We start from the raw sequence: 21,439 nt of genomic DNA on the forward strand, positions 1-21,439 counted from the left end.
CAAACGATTCAATAGCGCTTAAACGCTATGTGATTAGAGATGGATTGCTTTACAGAAAAGACATCAATACACCATTTGGTTCAAGACTTGTTATCGACTCTCAACTCCTTAAAGATATCTTTGCCTATGAGCATGAGAGCCCCTTAGGTGGACATTTTGGCCCGGAAAAAACCTACTTGCAGATATCAAGAAGATTCTGGTGTCAATATTTACAAGATCAAGTAAAACAACTTTGCGACAATTGCATAGTTTGTCAAATCGCTAAACCTTCAAACATAATTTACGTAGATCCTTCCACTAAACCTATTCCCAAAGAAATCTTTGAAAGATTCGAATTGGATGTGCAAGGACCCATTGTAGTTAATCAGGTGAAAAAGTATATAATTGTATTGGTTGACATACTCTCTCGATATGTTTTTGCTAAATTGACTAACAATCAAACCGCTAGTACAGTTATTAACTTGTTAAAATCTTTATTCCAAACGTATGGATTTCCCAAGGTAATCCAAACGGATCAAGGAACAAACTTCACAAGTGAAGCTGTTCATGAGTTCCTTAAGGAACATGGAATTAAGCATGAAAAATCCAATCCATATCATCCTCAGTCTCAAGGTATCGTTGAACGATGTAATCGGACAATTGCCGAAAGACTTAGATCTTATGTGATTGCAAACTCTACAAAAAACCTGAAAAATACCCTTGAAGCTTCAGTTTTTGCGATTAATACTTCTGTCCATAAGATAACTCGATTTTCACCCTATTTCCTAGTGTTTGGTCGACATGCAAGAAAGCCTCTAGATAATCTTTTAGATTTTCCTGATGGTAATTATTGGAATGTTGCTCAAGCCAGAAAATTAGCTTACGCTAGACTTCACTCTCAACAACTTTATCAGATAAATAGGACCAAATCTTTACATAAGTCTTCTCCATATCGCTTAGGCGATTTTGTATTCGTAAAGAATGAATCAGTTGACCCAAAATTAGCTAAGAAATTCCGAGAAAAGTATCACGGCCCATACTTAGTATGTGGAATGCAAAAAGGATCTCTTTTATTGTTAGAAACAACAGATTTAGGATTATTTAGTTCAAATGTTTCAAATACAAAACTCTACCGAGGTGAATTAGATGAACGAATGAAAAAGCTCAAAGATCAATACTTTAATCCAGACAACTTTCTAGAACCAGAAAATTTCAATTTCCCAGAGTTAGATTCAGTTAATAATTCAGTTAATAATTTAGATAATCATTTAGATGATTTAGTTGATCACTCAAGTGATATAAATTCTCAAAATTCCGATTTAGATTCAGATTTCAATTCAATTCCAAATGATTCTCAGGAATCATCAACAGATTCAGAACAATTAGACCAGCAATTAATCATTTCAAAAGATGATTACAATTTAAATAAATTTCTAACCATTCCTTTCAACTCTCAAACTAATCAAACCTCTTCAGATTCAGAATTAGATTTAACCCCAAAAACCATATCTCAAGATATATCTAAATCAGTTAAAACAAAACCAAATTCATCTACAAGAGTTAATTCAAACAATACAATTGATCAAAATACTTTTTCAAAGCCAATCTCTCAAGAGATATTTAACAATGCAAATGTTTCTAATTCAAATATTGAACAAAATCCTTTAAATCATTCAAATTCAGATTCTTCAAACTTTTCCGATAATTCAGATTATATTGAAAAAGAGTTCCCAATTACTGCTAAAAAGCCTAAAATCAAAAGAAAATATCTTTCAGCAGATAGAGAAATTTTAAAGCAATCTAAAAAACTAATTAATCATTCAAATGATATGAGTAAGAGACAAACAAGATCCCAGACAAAAAGACAAAATTTTCCCGCCAACACTTATGTGTTATATCTTTGCTTTGATAACTCACCGGCAAAGCCTGGTTTTGATATCAAACTATTACCAAAGTTAAACTTTCACTCAACCGATTTTTTAACCAATGGCGTTGCATTTGGTAATCAAGGGAGAGAAAAATTTTTCCCCTCTGGTACCAATGTAACCAAAGTAAAGACAATAGAATCTTTTGATCCCGCACTTTACTGTTCTCTTCTCATTAGACTACTTCAAAGCTCAAGCTTTACATTTGAAAAATTTCTTAAGTTCTTTTTACTTTCAACTCATTTCGCTAATCCAACCTCAAATTCTTGTCTCAATTTCACTTTACGACTTTACCTTAATCCTTCGTTCTTCTTGAACTTGTTTACCTGTTGTTCTCAACAATTATTACCCTTTTTACAGTCTTCTAAGACCTCAGTAATTTCACCAAATTGTGAATTCTTTTCACTTTTCAAAGTATCTTCAAACTCTCAACTCTGTTCTTCATTCTCATCCTTTAAAGGATATCTTCATATTCAGTCCTTCAGAACTATTTCAAAGTTTTCAAATCATTTCAATTTGTGTTCAGTTAAACCTTTCACTTGGTTATCCAAATCTATTCAGTTCTTTAAAACTATTCCTAAAACTAAACTTTCCAACAGTTCCCTTTTTATTCAATTCAATTCCTTTCCGATTCAACTTATTCTCATTGTTCAAACAATCTTAACTATCATAATGCAACCTGCTAAGAAAACTATAATCGAAAGAATCCTTCCTTCAGGACAAACTGTTCGTGTTCCTACACCTCACATCGTAGTTGATCGAATCAGATCACCATCACCATCGCCAGTTCCTCTCAATAAGTTCCCAGATTCTGACTTAATTCCAGCTCGCTTTAGCGATGACCCAAGTGTTAAAATTTACGTTCCTCGTCCTCCTCCTTCGGTCACAGAAAGTGAGCCAAACACTCATCAACGAGTTCACCGATCCATCATAATTAAAGGATCCTCATCATTACCATCATTATCAACTCAAGGCGAAATGCTTCCTCCTCCGCCGCCTCCAAACACTCGCTACACTCGTGATAATTACGATTTTAAGGCTAATGTCCTTAGTGAAGATTCAACAGACGATGAAACTGATGCTGTTCGACTTAGTCGAAAACCAAGATCTCCATCAACTGTGTTTCCTGAGACTCTTGCTCATCAAAATTATCAAGAACCTCCATTCGATTGGAATCCGGAAAACTTTGCTAAAGTTTCCAAGAAAGGAAAGATTCCAATGAAGAAGTTTGTGACAGATCCAACTGCAATCGAAATCAAGAAACAAGTCGCGAAGACTAGTCAAGAACCTAAACCTGACTCTGATTATGCAAAGTTCCGAGATTCGCGAAGAATCTCCAATCAAAATCAAGTTCGTGAAGAACGCGCTTTCCAGGATTCAGTTCATTTGGTAACAAAGAAAGATGGACAAATGAATGTTCACAAATTTCCAGCAGGAACAGCCAGGATAGAAGTCAGCAAAATGATTCACGATTCCTTGTTGGGAAATTCCAAATCCAATGATTCCAGTCAACAGTCTCCATCCAACAATTCTCAAATTGTACCATTTAATCAAAGGTCTAGTAATGCCCCTCAAATTGATCAAAACCTTCCGAATCTTTACAGTAAAACTCCTTTCAAACCTATTCCAGTCCCTCCTAAAATAAATTTAACTCGTACCCTTTGGCCCAATCGTTATCTTAAACCTTCTGACTATCCTTTTGCCAAAAATGAATACCCTGCACCTTTACCAACTGCACCTCTCCCCGATTTTGTATCTGATAAAAGATTCTTTGAAATCAAAAAGATAGTCAAAGCTAAAGCCAAAACTTTTTCAGTCATTCGAAATGATTTTGACAAATTCATGAGATTCAAGCTTTATGATAACGTTTTTCATGATGAATCTATTAAGACAATGGAGTTACCTACAATTCCTCACGGAATAGTTCGTGCTCATATCACTAATCCTGAGTTTGATTTAATTGAGGAACAAATTAGATGTCACTTCTGTGAACAATTTGCACTAAATCCTCGTGAATGTCGATCATGCCGAAAATGTTACTGTTTAGGTTGTATTGGTTGGCTTCGAAATTTAGTTGAAATACTTGGCTTACTCCCAATCTCACATCCTGAACAATTCCTTTGCATACTTCCCGAATGCATCAAATTTCATTCATCTAGAGATGATTACCCTTTCTTTATGAAACTCTACAATCAGAAAACCCTTGAAATTTATAACAAATCAACCTTCAAATGCAGACGAACTCACTGCACTGCAAACTTACCCCTTGATTCATTCCTCGAACATGAACCTAGATGTAGACTTGGATTGTTCAGCGAACAATTCTATTTCAAATTTGTTTTTGAAACAAGTTCAGTTCCCTCACAAAAGAAAGAAGAGCTAAAGAAAGCTCCAAAAAGTTTAGCAAACTTTTTACCTCAGCATCTTCAAACAGGAAATTTTGATTTACCTGAAAATCATCGTAGCCATGATAATCAATGGTACGAGAAAATGAATCTCTGGGCTTGTTTATCCCATCTCAAGGATGAAAATCCTAATGACCCTCTTCTAAGTCCCGTCGCTATTCGATCCATCGCTCAATTTCAATTAGGTTTCTGGGATGCAAAGAAACAAATGCAAGATCCCACTCATCCCTTATACGAAGGTGAATACTTTGCTCAACATATAGTTGGTTTTGAACCAATTATGGGTAAAAAGATTGATCCTCTCGTAATTAAACCTCGACCTCATACAATTACCTGGTCCCAAGTTCCCTTTTACCTTCTCACTGATTCGGAAGAATGGGTCAAAGTAGCAAGAGGTGGAATACCTAGATCAAATCCTCCATTCCCTAAACATGTAGCCCCTGAAATCGAAGAACGATTGACTCCGTTCATCAAAATTAATCCAATCTTAAGACTTTCCCCTGAACTTCAAAAAGAATTGTTCGAATATGCTAAGCATAATTTTCCCTCATTACGTGGTTTCCGAATGGAACACATCTTTCCATCAACATCAAATGTAAAAGCTTTAGTCAATCGCAAGAATAAGGTTGACCTATTAACTCGAACTTTCCACAATCTCACTGCAATCAATATGCCTCCTCTTCGAGCTAATACTGAGAAGCTCATCAAACAAAACATTGATATTCATCCCTCTCCTGAAACTACCTTCTCTATCCATATGTCTTATTGTCGAGTCGATGGATGGACAGTCGATGGAAAAAGAGATGCTCTACGACCTAGACCAGTTTGGGTTGTAATTGTCGATGGATATCGAAATATTGTGTATGAATCTCTCATTCGTCACGATGATATAGCTAAAATGGATACGCAATTCCACGGTCTTACTCCACAAGACATCAAACATGCAAAGTCCTTTATCTCCGTAAGAGATCAAATCCTTGCCTTCTTCTTGACCGCTACTGCTATTGTTGGATCAGGACTGATCAATGTTATGCATTCATTGGACCTTCATCCAGATGAAATTTATGCTCTTCAGCATAAATTCAGGGAAATAACTCAACATTTCTCGCCTTATATAGCATCTCCAGCCTCTCTTTCCCTCATCTCATTCTTGCTATTCCCAGGTTTCACTCTTCGAGCTGAACCTCATTCTCCAGCAATCGAAGCTATCACTAGCATGAATCTTTATATGGCATATTGGCAGGAAATAGAAGAATCAAGTCGCAAATGGGGTGGAATCAATCACGAGAACATGGTTCGAACGTGTGGAAATAAAAAGGTTGCAAGACTTCTCGAAATTTATCAAAAGAGAGTTAGAGCAAATCAAGCTCGATGGCCATCTAATTGGGCTTATGGTATAAGAAACCAAGATTTATCATTTAAAGCTCCTTGCGTTTCTCCTGCAACTTCGCCAACTTCATCCCAATATTCTAATTATGGAAGCGATTCAAACTTTTCCATTCATTCCGCTGATTCATCCGCCTCTTCAACTTCATCAATTGACTCAATCACACCTGAATATCGTCCTCAAGCTCCATCACCACCGAGACCTCAGAACTTCCCTCTGATTGATTTAGTCGATGATGATAATTCATCATCAATAAGAGTCGTTTCACCGCATACTCCTTCCGGTACTCCTCCATTATCTCAACAATCAACATTGCCTGCTTCATCACAATCTGTAGCTCAAGCTACATCATCAAATTCATCTCATTCATCCTCAAATTCAAAGAAACGAAGGCACAATTCTGCTGAAGTTAATCCTAATTTTCCTCCTCCAGTCATTGAGTTCGATCAAAGATCAACTCCATCATCAATCTATTCAGCTATCGCTGATTTACTCGGAACTCCTTCACCTCGAAGTTCCCCTTCTGCTCCTCATTCATCTCCAGTTGAATTCTCAGCAACCTCTTCAGGTTCAACTTCAACTTCTTCCTCCAACACAGATCTCACCTCCTCAGATACACCAAGAAATTATGCACAAGGAAAGGTAATTCCTTATCCAATCCCGCCTAGCCCATGGAGACATCTCAGAGCAAAGGATAACCCGGAATCAAATTCATCCAGAATGTCTGAAAGTTCAATAGATTCCTTCACCTCCACAGGATCATCAGGATCATCAACAACAACCATCTATCACAGACCAATTTCCTCCTCACAAGTCCGCCGTCATGTATTTTATCCTACTCATCAAAGGTCCTCATCAAATGATTCTAATTCCTCTAACAGAAATCCCTAAACCTGAATTCCCTAAGATTTCAAGGTCTTAAATTCAGGGAAGTGAAAGGTAGAAATCTGAACTTAGAAAATTCATTCAATTGCTTTCTGTTTTTGTCATTGAATCTTTGATTCAAACCTTTGATTTAGTTTTAATTCATTTAAATTCAATTTAATTAAGTTTTAAATTCATTGTTTAAACAATATCCAAATTCAGTTCTCGAAAACTATGTTAACCATGCTAATAATGCCCTTCTCAAATGTTCAAATCCTGAAAGTAAATCTTCTCTAAGCCTTCTAAAACCTTGTAAATTTAACCACAATTCTGGTTAAGATTTGACCAAAATTTAAGGTTGAAAATTAAGTGCCATTAAGAAAGACTTGTAAAAATCTCTTTCTTTTTTAACTAACTTTTCAACTCTCTCTCACCTTAACTCTTAATCCAAAAAGCACTGTTAAGGCTACAAGCTATCTCTCGTGAGATATATGTCTCAAGACATGTAAGTAACAGTTGAAAGCTAAAGCTTTATCAAGGTTAATTTTACTGATAAGAGTAAAAAATTGGTCACTGGTAAGACACCAAAACCAGACACATTTGCGAAAGAGAAATTGATTCACTTTCTATTGTTCCCTCCAAAATTATCCCTTTGTTTTGTAAAGGTTATAAAAACCTAATTTTTCATTCTTCTCATCACTTCTTAACTTCACATCTTAAGTAAGTCACCATCTTTCAGTATCCTTGTAATACTTCTAAAACAGTCAACTTCATTCAATCTTATTTCTTAAGAAATATTCAGTTAAACAAATTACTTTCTTTAATTTCAATTAATAAAGTTCAGTAAAACTCAACATCTATTTGAATTGTGATTCCTCATCTCTTATGAGATCTATGAAACTCAGTAGCTTGAACAAGTGTAGAGCTTAATAGCGATCCAAGATACGAGCTAAAAACTTGTGGTGAAAGCAAGTTCGCAGTCTTCCTTCAGATTACTACCGTAACAAACCTTTCACTCTCAACTGATCACAAGCAAACCAATTATCTATTGACCCGTGAAAAGTTGCATTAAGGTCAAGGCATAACAAAATGTTTGATCCAAAACCTTTTCTGTTTCAATCAAAGTTAATTAGAATTTTTCAATTCAACCAAAATTCTGTTCTTTTCTCAAAGTTATGCAAACTTTGAATTGAAACTTTCTATCGATTTGCAAACTCGTTGATCCTATGAATAGCATTTCGAAATTGTTACAATTATTTTATCGAGAAACATTTGTTAACCCAATAAATCCATTGATAACTTTTCTTATGAAAGAGCAAAGAAAAAGTTTACTTTTTTATGTTCTCTTTTTTTTGTTTGGTAAACTTTGCTGTTACTGTTATTGATATTGATGTTATTATTGCATTGTTCACAGAACATCTTAAGAAAAAGTTCATCTGAAGAAGGTTGAGATTGATGGAACCATTGGTCTCAATCATGTTTTATGAGCCCAATGAATCTACACTTTTCTTGCTTCATAATCATCTCACAACTACATTCTGCTGATACAAGTTTTTATATGTATTTATATTTATATTTATTATCATTATTATTATCCACATCATAACATAATATTGCTCTTGAAACAAAAACATGATATCAAATAGAATCTCTTTTATACCTTTTCTCATTCTTCATAAATTTTCTCATTCACTTTCATCTTGCTGGAACATCTTAAACATCTTTTATCATCACTTCTTTTTACCATGTATTCCAAGTACCAACACACCAAAAATGTGTTTATTTTCATGACAACTTACAATATTAACTTCTCACCAGTTTTACATTAGCCAACCCTGAATAGACTAATGTTAATAGCAGCAGCAAATTATCTTTACATAAATGCATAATCTTTTTTTATTACCATTTAATTCAATTTCAAGTGAACATCTAAATCGTAAAATCTCATTCTTATTAAAATTTGATGGAAGAAAAAAGTTGACGATAAATGAAAAGTCTTGTTCAATAAACGGTGAAAACATGATGAATCAAGTGTTGCAACTGATAAGTTAACTTTTTGTTTTAATTTTCCTAAACACTGATTATTATCCAGATAATCTTGATGGCTTCAATAACTGCACTTGAAGTTGCTTTTAAAAAAAGAGCTTCGAGAAACTCGAAAGTCTACTTTTCCCTCTTTACACCTTTCAACTCACACCTAACATTCCCAATGGATTCATGGACAAACTGTTCATGTTTTCATCTTCATTTCTTTTCCTTCCTTCCTTCATCTTATCGTCTATTTCATCAACAACCATTCAACTTGCAGTTCAATTTTACTGTTATTTTTACCTTCTTCTTATTTCTTTGATTTCTCTTAACATCTTTTCCGAATAAACTTTCAATATATTTCTTGAATTTTGTCAACTTCTAGAGTTGAAAGATCGTAATCAGATCCATATTCAGTCAATAATGTTTCGATCGTCAAGTGTCGATTAAAAGATCGCATGAAAATCGCATCGTTTGCTAACATTTAGTTTTTGAGTTATTTTCAACGATAAATTGAGCCACCAAAAGAATCTGTTGATGACTATTCAATGCAATTGGAATGACTGAACAGAATTAAGGTTTTACTGTTTAATATCATTGCTGAGCTTGACTGGAATTCCAGACTTGAATAAATATGGAAATGATTTTGAATGGAAAATGTTTTTTTTTCTCTTCGGTTAACCAAGTTGAAGCTTGATTAACATAAATATTGTTGGACATTTCACCGAATTCCACTTTTCAAAGATATTTATGGAAAAACTTTCATTTCTTGTTCTGGATTTCAGTTTGAATACAACACCAGAAATGGTGAACTTGAACTTAATGAAAGTTCACCAAAAGATAACAATTTGAGGATAAAATATGTCACCAAATGAGGTCAATATATTTTGATTAAACTTTGCTTTCTCAGATAATATGTATTTGGAATGGAGATTGAACCATTGGAATGAAATAACAGGAAAAACAGAAGCAATTTATTGTTCTCAAAGTCTTCTTGTTAAACAAGTTGAAGCCTGTAAACTATAATCATCATTATCGTTATCATCATTGGTTTTTCATCTCTGAACAAATATACAGTTAAGAATGATCGATAAGCCTTTTCTGGATAAATTTACTTGAACCTCGAAAAGAAACTGAAAAGAAACTGAAAAGACAGAAAACGGAAAAAGTGAAAAATGTAAGCAAAGAAAGTGTTGAACAAGAAGAACCAGAAAAAGTAATCCAAAGTACACCGAAGAAAAGGATTGATTGAGAATGTTGAATAAGAGAATAAAGTTAAGGGCAATAAAAGTCATGATAAAACCCTGTCCCTTCCTTTGGACATCTTCTCACTTCTAAACACTTGCCATTCACAATGGTCAAGGGAACTGTTGTGTTAACAAATAATCTGAATAATGAAGTGAATAAAAAGTTGAACTCTAATAATAGCAAACATAATACACATTATTGTTCAGATAAAGACTGTAAAGTAATAAAAACTATCCAATTTTGCTTTTAAGCCAATTGCTGGAGTAAATGAAAAATCTCAATCATTTCCATGTTATTTAAACTTTCCATTTTTTCGCTTTTCTTTTTTTTCGCCATTTCCAGTGATTCCAATTTTCTCAACTTTCCATTCATTAGATTTTCCTTTTTTTACTCTTTTCATTTGCTGAATTAAAAGTTAAGGTTACACAAAATTATTAATAGCTTCATGTTTCACTTTCCATTCCATGATTAACTTGATTCTGGTTTCAATCAGTCAGATTAAATTTTCTAATCAAATTGCAGTTCTTTTCTTGCGAACATCAAAAATTGGCTTTTTCTAGAAAAGAGCAAAAATTATGAAATTCATTTTTGCTCAGTTAAATCTATTTGCATTTTGATAAGTTCAACTGGAAATGATTCATTCAATGAGATTAATCGATTGGTGTTGCGTAAAAATATAATGAGACAAAAGTATTATTAACAATCGACTTGTCAATTTGAATCCATTTGAAAATTTAACGATAATTTTGGAAAAGAAGAAATTCGTGATTCAAATATTTCGATAACTTATTTCCATTGACATGCAATTATTTAAATTGAACGCTTTCTTCCGTTGAATGTTATTAAATAAGAAAAGGAAAGAAATAATTTTTTTCATGTTCGATAATTGCTAACCATTCATGGTAACAATAAAATTTATTATTAGTTTTGCCTTCGTTTAACCAGAATTTGCATCAAAATGTGTCTCGACTCTTTTTTTGCGAATAAAATTATACTTATTTTGGTGGAGAAATTGAAGGAAAAAAGAAATAAATAAAAGTAAATTTTATGGTGAAATGGCATTTACTTTCGATTCTTTTTTTGACCAGAATTTTCTCATTGAGAATCATTCTGTTTGCTGTTAACGTTGCTGTATCACAATTTATGTCTACATTGTATTATCATGAATGTTGTCCAAATGGGTCATTGTGTTATAACTTGACCATTCATGTTGATCAATCTTTTAACTTTGAGTAAGGAATGAAATCATTCCTCAGGCGAATCAATTTCATCTTCTCAACGGTTCGATGGCTTCAGTCGATGACTGTTTTGATAATTTTAAATTCAATAAACTTTACTATTGCTTTTATTTCTTTTCGTTTTTTCTTCTTTTTTTCGATAAATCAGTTTCAAATCAGTTTCAATTATATTTCGAAACAATTTGCATGATAACAAAAAACATTTGCAAATGTTAAACTGTTCAAAGGACTATAATAGCATCATGTTTTAATCATTATTGATTCAAGGAAATTATTCTTTTTCATTGAATTTCTATTTATATCATTTTACTGGCAACTTTGTTAATCAAATTCTAATTTTCTATTCCAACATTACAATCGATTCACACATTTTTCAAGGAATTTCCTTAAGACTAGTGAATCGTTTCTATTATTCATTTATTCACTTCACTTAGTTCGATAATCTCGGATAATTCATGTTCAACTGACAGAAGAGACTGCGTTAAATCTGTTGCTTCAGGCAAATCAAAAGTTCTGTTGCTTTTTGCAAAAATTGGGAATCGTAAAAGTGTTGAAGAAATTCTGAATCTTTAAGCTTCATTCATTGACCAAAAGTGAGTTTTGGTGATTTAGTAACCCAAAGTGATTTCAATGTTCGTATTTGGAAGTGAAAAGGATTATTGAATAAAGTTGATTGCTGAATGAATGTTGAAATTGAGTGAAATTTTTATGCAAAAGTGGTGATGAAAATAACAAATGAAAATGGACAGCAAAAGGAAGAGAAAAGGTGAGGAAAGGTGAGTAAAGAGAAAGATTGGAATGATGAAGATGACGAAAGAAGATGTGAAGAAAGTATTTTACTCGAGAAAACGCAAAATTAGATTATGAAGCAAAGTTTCATCTCTTTTTACTAATAGCAACTAACAATGTAAGTCAACTTTTGTTTGTTTCAAATTGTTGTTGAAAATACTCAGGAATCAGCATGAAAAAGGAAGGAAACAGAGAAAAGCATCAGCAGGAGAAAGAAGATGAAGAAAAAAAAGTTACAAATAATTTAATTTGATTTAGTTTTCTTCTCATTCTTTTTTCCCTTTTTCCTTGATGAAACTCTATTCCTTTGTATTCTCGATCAACCTTAATCTTTTGATTTTACCTGGTTAAGCTCAGCATCCGCATCACTTTTAATTTTACTTTTATAAATCACAATTTACCCTTTTCCAGCATTTATATAAAAAGAGGAACATTTTCCTTTTTCCATTTCATTTTTAATCAACTTTAACATTTCATCTCGACTCCGTTGAGTATCACTGAACTCTCGATTCCCCAAACTGGATCATCTTTAAATCAATGAATAACCTAAAGATTAGCAAAAAGTTACTAAATAACCAAAACAGAAGCATTGATTGATTTGTTCTATTTTTTATTCTCGAAATCCAATTGATTCGAATCTTGAAAAATGTTCCAACCTGATCAAGGTCATTCTGATCTTTGATCATTCATCAAGCAATCAATTAGTTTTGAAGTTTCAATATCAAGTCGATTCGATTGCAAATTTCATTGAAAATATTTTGTTTCAAACTTGAATCGTTAACATCAATTAACTTTTATTAATAGTTTTACAGTAAAAATCGATTCATTTTTCCATCTCATTTATTTGTTGGACTGTTATGCAAGTGAAAGGTCAATGTTGACCAGAAATTTGATAACTTTAAATTTTGTAATTTTCCATGAAAAGCATTTGCTTTTGTCATGGAAACTCGGACAATCTTCATCAATTTGCAACATATTCCTTTATTGAATAATTTTTCCTTTTTCTTCTCTCTTCATCATAAACTCAAATCATTGAACAACTCATTTATTTCTGCTTTTTTTGTCTATCATTTCAATTCACCAGAAAAATCTCGAGTTTCAATTCCGTCGACTTTCCTTAATCTCACAAATCCATTTGCTCAATTCAGAGTCAAGTTTCTTGTAACTAAACAAATGCAAAATTAACCTTTGAATTGTGTTGAGCAAGCAAACAAGAAACAAAGTTTAAAGTCACCTTTTTTTTGGTTCAAAACCTTTCGATTCGCGTTTTGACGAAGAAAAAAAAAGTTTATTGTTAATCCTTTCAATTTGCTGTTCAACCAATTTGCTTTTCTCATTTTAACCTTTTACTTTGGGAAACCTCATTTCGTTCAATTATTATAATAAGAATAATAATATCAGGCTATTTCATGATTACATGAAAAATTGTTACAAATCCCAATGCATTTAAATGTGAACAGGCAACAATAACAGCAACGACAACATTAAATCAACATGGCAACAAAGGGATTCAACTGAATTGTGTGTGTGTTCAACATGGAAATACACACAAAATCCATCAAGAAACTTGATTTTCTTTTTTTCTTCAACTTTTCCTCTTTATATCAACTTGTAAATTACAACTGGAGAAAGTTTCTTCTTATTTTTACTGTCAACTCAAGTAAAACAAATTGTTGGCTGCAAATGTTTTACAAAAGTTTCCCTGTTTTTCAACCAGTAAAATGAATGTTGAACTTTATCATTGTTATAAACGGACAGAATTTTCTTTTCATTAACATGAATTAATTTGCAACTTATTCAGAAGCAAATTTAAGAGAAAAATCAGGTAAAATTAACAATATTTTGCTACATTTAAACTCATCAGAATCTCAACTTATGAAAGTAAAATTATGTTCAATAATTTGAGTCATTTTTCATTCTTTCATCACAAACATGATAATTCAGTTAATATCGTTACATGGCAAGTAATACAGAACAAGTTGAATTCAGCTTTTCCTCATTCGAATAGAAAAGGAAAATCAATTGTTTACCTTGATTTGCATGAAAATCATTAGAACATTTAATCGATAAAATTTGTTCTATTTTTATAAACAGAAGATTCGTCGATTCTAATCGTCAATAAAGTTGACCAAAATAGGAATGTTTAATGGAAATGAGAGATTTGCGAATTTTGCAAATAATTGAAGTCATGATCATGATTGACACTTTAATTGGATTGAAGGTGCAAAATTTAATAACGCTAAGTGACCTTCCATTGGCCAACAAGTCACTATTTGCTTGGCTTAATCATTACTCTTGAGTCAAGAAGAGTAACCATTATGATGATTAAAATGGACAAAAATAGATTCGCAAAGATTCTCATTCTCACTGACCATAACCACAACCACCCACCTTAACCCACCCTTGACACCTCACCTAACCTGTAACCTTTATCTCCTCCCTTTTGCCTCATCCAATTGACTCGTATTTTCATTCCTTTTCACCTTCTTCTCCTTAATCAACCTCATTGCCTCAAGGCTTTTAATCTCAAATTATTAGCTTTTCATTTATGTTATCATTACAACAGTTAATGATAATAATTTGACCATTGAAAAGATATTATTTTGTTTTTGTTTTCAACTAAAAGGCAAAATTAGTTATGGATCAGGCTTAACCTGTAATTGCTCAAGGATCACTCAAGAATCGCATTAAGAGTTGTTCGCGTTTTGAGTAACCAACAGTTGATGTTGGTCAAGCATCTTGTTTTTTACTACAAGTTTATGCCTTTTTCACGCTTCTTTTTCTTCCTTTTTGCTTAATCACTTTTAATCTTATCCGAGTTGCTGTGATGCGCTTTGTTGCCTTCATTTTACCTTTGAAAATGAAAATCACTTTTTACCTGTTTAATAAATAAGCATTTCAAGAGAGATTCATTTAGCGAGAAAAAGAGGAAAAACAAAAGAAAAGAAAACCTTTTCTATTTTCCTTTCATCAATAAATCAATTCTTAAAGTCAACTTGAATAGTAAAACCAAATTATCTACTAATCTGATAACTGAGCACAGTTATAACTTGATCTTTATTAAGTGCACAGTCAGACAAAACCCACATTCTAATATCATGAGCATGAATATTATCATCATTTTCATCGATATTTTCTTCCTCTAACGTTACTACAGCCAATTTTGTATTATAATCCAATTGCAATTACACTTGATGTTATTGCTAGAAATGCATTGATAGCTTTTCATCTCAAACATCAACACTTAAACATGAAAAAACAAATCTTAATCTGATAATGGAAACGGCCGATTCGGCCGTTGCTTGAATTTTAAAACCATAATTATTCAAGTTACTCCTTTTATGGTTAAAATTGTGTTTCCCTGAAAATGATTCACCAATTATTCAAATTGAATGCAACTACTGATGAAGATCATTTCTCATGATCGTGAAACAAAATGATAATATTTATTCCAAATACTTGATCATTTGTGAAAACGAAATTACAGTAAAATCAAATCAGTGATTTGTGATTTTCAGTCAACAGACAATCTTCATTTATCGTTGTTTCAATACCAACGTTGTTACAATATCAAAATAACTGAATAACTTGAATACAAAGTTGATTAAAGTTGACCGAATGAAGAAACTACATTTTGCGAAATCTAGATTCAGTAAAAGTTTCACATTTGCTGGTATTCATTTCATTTTGATGTCTGTTACTGAAAAATTTGTTGTTTCTCCATGAAGCGTTGAGTATCGAATTTCAATTCTTTCCTTTTTTTATTCTTTATTCTGACTTGATAAGATATTCCTTTTACCGTAATCATGAAAATGCTTATGACACAAAATGTTGAAATGAGGTTTTCAGGTAAATGACAATCTAAATCATTTTGTGGACATTTTACTCTTTCAATTATCTCTTCACTTGAATAGTCGTTGAAGTGATCACATTTTGCTTTGTCTGAATTAATCTGTTTCATTTAAAGGCAAAAGAACTGGCAATATTGAATTTTACAGGTTTCTGGTTATAAATAGATGTTTCATGATTTACTTTGAAACATTATTGCATTAAATTTCAATGGAACAAGTTATTTTGAAGACAATTTGATACTTTTTTTATTTTCACCATTTCACTCCTAAAATGATGAGCTGAGGAATCAATTTTGTTGCCTTATGAAACTGAAAATAGCTGATTAAATCAATTATCTGTGCATTTGAACCCCTAAAGTAACCATCTAATTCATCAATTAAGTAACCTCCCAATTTCAATCATGAACTTAACTCTGAAATTGTGATTAGTTTAAGTTTAACTGAAAAGGAAAACTGAACCAAACGTTAATGTGTAACGTTTCATTATCGTGTGTGTGTTTACTTGTCACTTTGAACGTTTTTTCAGCAAAAATTAACAAAAAAAAGTTCTAAACCTTTTTGTTTGTTTTTTTTTTCAATATGTAAGACTGATGATGGTAATGATGATTATGAAGATGGCAGGAAAAAGCAAGGAAAAGATGATCATCTTTATGGGAATCATCAATCATGGGCTCAATCAACGAAGGGACACAAAATAACAACAATCCTTGTTTCTTTTTCATCGTTTTCTTACATCATCATCATGTTGATTAACATCAAAAACAGTAAACTGATGATGAAGAGTAAAAACCTGAGAAGAGAAAAGGAATAACAAGAAAACTTGGAATTCATTCAAGTCTCAGTTATTACATTGACTATATCAATCAACAATCAGTCAACTTGAAAAGAAGAAGCATTTTTTTCGTTTCTTTTCCTCAACCATTTTCACAAATCGTTCAAGTCGTTCAAGTTATAGACTCAAGTGGCATCGATTATAAAATCAAAATTTGAATTCGTTTTATTCGCATTTCTACCAATTCTCAAGATTTGGTTAAAAGGAAAAGGAAAAGGAAAGTTTTCTGTAAATAAAGAAATGCTATTAACACCATTTTTCTGTTATCCGTTTTGGTGCCAAAAGTGTCGATTGAAAAGTCGAAATTGACAGAATTAGAAAAAGATTTTATTGAAGTTGAAGTGGTTTTCTTCATATTATCTCATTTTATTCACTCAGTTGAACACAATTTCATCTATAACCTGGTTATCAACAGTTCAGCCAAGCCTGAACATCTTGATCATCTTTACTCTTTTTTATTGTTCTTTTTATCTAAGATTATGATGATGATTGAGAATGCTGAAGGATTGAGCCATGTATAAACAGAAAAAAAGTTGTCTCTTTATAAGAGCAAATATATAACCACTTGACTCTACTTTTATCAATATTATTATCACTTTATTTTGTCTTGTTTCACCTTCGATAGAGAAGATAAATATTGGCCATTTTCCTTCTTCTTCTCATCATCATTCCCTGTTATCAATTCGCTTCTCCATCTCTTTCAATACTATTATCATTATCATTTGAGGAGAAGCAAGACTTTCAAATAAACCTGTCATTTGGTTCCTTAACCTTTTCTCCTCTCATCTTAAATCACCATTTTTTGCATAAGCTTTGCATCAAACTTGAGTTGTTTTCATTTTTCATCAATCATCCAACAGAAACATTATATTGTAACAAAAATGACGGAAATAAATATTCAACGAATATTGAATCATGTTGATGATGATGGTTATGATGGTGCGAGTGAAGCAAAAAAATTGAATCAACTTTTAATCCTTATTATATTGATCATTAAATCAAATGATGTGTTTACTTCACTCAATTGTCTCGATTGTTCAACAACAAATTTCATATTATCATATTTAAAACATTATGCTATTATGAAACCAATTGAAATTGGAAACATTTTTTTATCAACTTTCAATATTCTATTAGCATGACAAAGTCTCAAATGCAAAGAGATTCAGCTTCTATTGAAACTCAATTTTTTCATTTCGATTTCAAATTGGTGAACTCTATTCTTTATTGGCCCAATCAGGTTAACTCTGGAAACAAACATCTTGAATGCTGGATAATTATAGCTTATGAACTTTCATTGAATCAGGTTGACTCAGAGACAATCCAGTCATAATAGACTTACCTTCGAAAAGCAGTACAAGTTCCAATTTCAATAGAATTTTACATTCGGAACTTGTTTGGAACTTTTGAAATTTCAATTTCTATGGTTAATTGAAATGAGTTTTATGAACCTCATTTTAATCATTGGGTGAAAATTTTCATCTTTTTGTATCTCTTTGACTTTAAATAGTTTGATCAGTTCTTTTCAGCTCATTAAAACTTGAGGTTTCTTTCACATATTTCATTCAACTCTTGCTTAATGATTTGTTGATCAACCTTTAACCTTTCCATTTACCGTCTCGCATTTCAGCAAAAGTTGGTAAATTAAATTTACTTTGTTCATTTTATTTACCTTTTTGACCAGAAAAAACAAAAGTTAAATAACAAACAAGCTAAAAGAGAGTTTCAAGTGAATCTAAAACCCAATTGTAAATGAAGAAACTAAACAATGTAATAATGTCGAAATGAGATTCTGGGTAAAACAGACGAAAGCTGAACAAATTCAGTCATTTTTCTTTTCTTTTAATTGAACAACAGAATATTCGCTGTTTCAATTGGTATAATGTTTCAAGAATTTTTTTTAATTTTGTTTGAGATAAAAATAATTGATGATAATTTTGTTTATTCCAGTTCGCCCTTTGTTGGTCAAAATTCAAGGCGATAATAAAGCCTTTTCTTCAGGCAAACCTGGAGAAGTGACTTGTCAAGCAGCTGGTTCTCGTCCAGCACCGACCATTACTTGGTGGTTGGGCACAACTCGATTAAAAAAGACTCGAGAGAAGCACTCAGCTGATGGTAACATCACAACAAGCATATTAACATTCAAACCAAGTCCTGATGACACAGGCAAACACTTGTTCTGTCGAGCTGAGAATCCATTAATACCTGCAAGTGCACTTGAGGATAGTTGGAAGTTGACCATTCATTGTGAGTAAATATTTACCTTTCAATTACCATTGCTATCATTTTAATTATTAATTTACTCTCAATTATCTTTCAGATGTTCCTCAATTAACTCTTCGTTTGGGTAACAAACTTCGCCATTCTCATATTCAAGCTGGAAATGATGTTTACTTTGAATGCATAATTCGAGCCAATCCCAAAGTGACAGAGATTCGTTGGTGGTTCGAAGGAAAAGAGTTGCACACAAACACATCTGCGGGTGTAATTGTTTCCAACCAATCTTTGGTTCTTCAAAAGGTCCAGCGATCTCACCGAGGAAGATACACTTGCACTGCATTGAATAGTGAAGGTGAAGGTGAATCGAAAGCAGTCCATTTGAGAGTCCAATTTGCTCCAGTCTGTAAGGAGCGACAAAAGGCATTGTATGGAGCAGCGCGAATGGAAGCGGTCAAGATTAAGTGTGATCTCGAATCTGATCCACCCGAAGTAAACTTTGCCTGGTCTTTCAACAATTCAAATGAAAACATTGAGTTAACCAACCATTTATCTGAAGGTGCCTCTTCCATAGTTACTTACATACCTAAAACAGAATACGATTATGGAACTCTCTTCTGTTGGGGAAAAAATTCAGTTGGATCTCAATTGGAACCTTGTATATTCACTGTGATACCCGCTGGTCCACCTGATCCATTGAAGAACTGTTCACTTGCAAATTCGAGTGAAGATTCACTTCGAGTTGAGTGCACTGAAGGCTATGATGGTGGCTTGATGCAGCACTTTACTCTTGAAGTCTATGATTCGTATTTTCCTGTTGACCTCAAAGCCAACATTTCATCAAATTGGCCTTCATTCACTGTTAAAGGGCTTCCACCGGGTACAACATTTACCCTTAAAATATATTCAGTCAACTCAAAGGGCGCCAGTTTACCTGAGACTCTTGTAGCTTCAACCTTGGCTCAACCTGAATCAGCCAATCAAACGGGTAAAGGTCAAGTTTGGCAGTTGACGGCTTCTCCGTTCCTTCTCATTCTCATCACCATAGTGACCATTATTGTGGTTCTTGCCTTACTCATAATAATGGTACTTAAAATTTGTCCATCTTCACCACGAATCAGGAAAAGTCAACGTAAGTTTCACCAAATCTCACTATTCTTCCTCTTTAACCAAAACGAAAATCCATTTAAATTGAATGTCTTGTCGATTGCAAATCGATATCCATAAGTAGATCCAAATATCGCCACAATTAACAAAATTTTTTTCGAATTCGTGTTCCAGCTAAAGGATTATAAGAAAATTTTTATCGCAAATAATGACTATCATTGAATCTTAAAAGCACTGAACATTGAATAGTTAGTTTTATTGCAAAATGTTTTTTCTGTGCTTATTGAGTTTCTTGCAACAACAAAACTTTGTTTTAGCTTTGAAGCTTAAGCTTTGAGGTTTGGACCTCACTTGGTGTTGGTAATGTTAAGGGCGTGAAATGAAAGGTGCTAAAGGGGCATAAAAGGAATGAATAACTGGACAAGTAATTTATCACATTTGACCAGTAAAGTGAATTGACTGAGTTACGGTTAAAAATTAGTTACATTGTTATTGCCGTGAATTTAATTAACTAGTTGTCAACATCATTAAATGCTGTTCCTCAACCTTTTCCCAATAATTATTTCACTTTCATTTCATTTGTTATTGCATTTTCTGGTTTTCATTACAATCGCTTCTAAAACTTTTCATGTTGCTATGGTTCTACTGAATTAATAATTTACTAAACTATGTCATTTTATTATTGATATTGTGAGTCTTGTTGAGTAAAATGGTGCCACTCAGTGAAGAGCATCAAAAAAAACTATTAAGAAAACTGTTGACCCCCTGAAGTCCTTTAATGTAGTGATAAATTACGAGAAGAAAAACTCTCCATGGAACTTGTACAGTCACTCCTCTCAACAAATGCGTTACTTGCTCTTGACGTGAGTTAATGAAACTCTTTGTTTCCCTTCACAGTCACCTTTTTACCTTTAGGTCAAAGGTATTAGCTGTTGGTCAAGCTTCAACAAATTGTTATTACAAAGAGAAAACTAAAATTTATTTCAACAATTTCAATCTCTTTCAAGCTTTCAGTTAACTGAACAGCAAATTGAAGGCAAATGAACCATTAAATTTTCAAAATAATTAACAGACTTTTTGCATTAAAGCGAGCCAATTCACTCACAAAGTTATCAGTAAATATCATTGCTTCTCGAAAACTGTTGAGATTTGAAAAACTATTTTTTCGAAGTTCGAATTTTAAAGTTCGATTTTTGTTGAGATCTGAATTGAATCAGAAACGATTCACATCAAGTTATTGCATGAAAAATTAACGAGTTCATTTTGGGTCAAAATTGATAAGTTGAGAAACAATGAAAGTTGAAAAGTAAAATTATTGATGAAAGTTCAATAATTGAGTCTATTCTGATTAATAATTAACTATTTTCATCTCATCATTTGGAATTATTACTTCAATCGAAAACAAAATTTTATTTATTTATCATCAATTTGTTAACTCTTATCATTCAATAAATTGAATTGAAGAACAAGAAAAAATAATTCTTATCAAAGATAAATATCTTATCACATCATTATTCTTGCTTTTTATTCATATTTTAAACAATATCAGAATATTATTGAATTTATTAT

At 32.5% G+C, this 21,439-nt stretch overlaps 1 protein-coding gene across 5 annotated transcripts in view; it reads left to right on the forward strand.

The window, feature by feature from the left end:
• The window catches only part of LOC107363019 (kin of IRRE-like protein 3), a 91,242-nt gene that overhangs the window by 51,806 nt on the left and 17,997 nt on the right, over nt 1-21,439 (forward strand). For all 5 annotated transcript variants that reach the window (XM_089269964.1, XM_089269962.1, XM_089269960.1 and 2 more), the window contains 2 exons: nt 18,497-18,793; nt 18,867-19,895. In XM_089269964.1, the coding sequence (XP_089126090.1) occupies nt 18,497-18,793; nt 18,867-19,895 (1,326 nt within the window). The remainder of the gene's footprint in view (nt 1-18,496; nt 18,794-18,866; nt 19,896-21,439) is intronic.

This window comes from Tetranychus urticae, unplaced genomic scaffold (assembly GCF_039701765.1).
Source record: "Tetranychus urticae isolate SD_2017Ah unplaced genomic scaffold, NJAU_TeUrti_SD_1.0 Scaffold_4, whole genome shotgun sequence".
NCBI lineage: Eukaryota > Metazoa > Arthropoda > Arachnida > Trombidiformes > Tetranychidae > Tetranychus > Tetranychus urticae.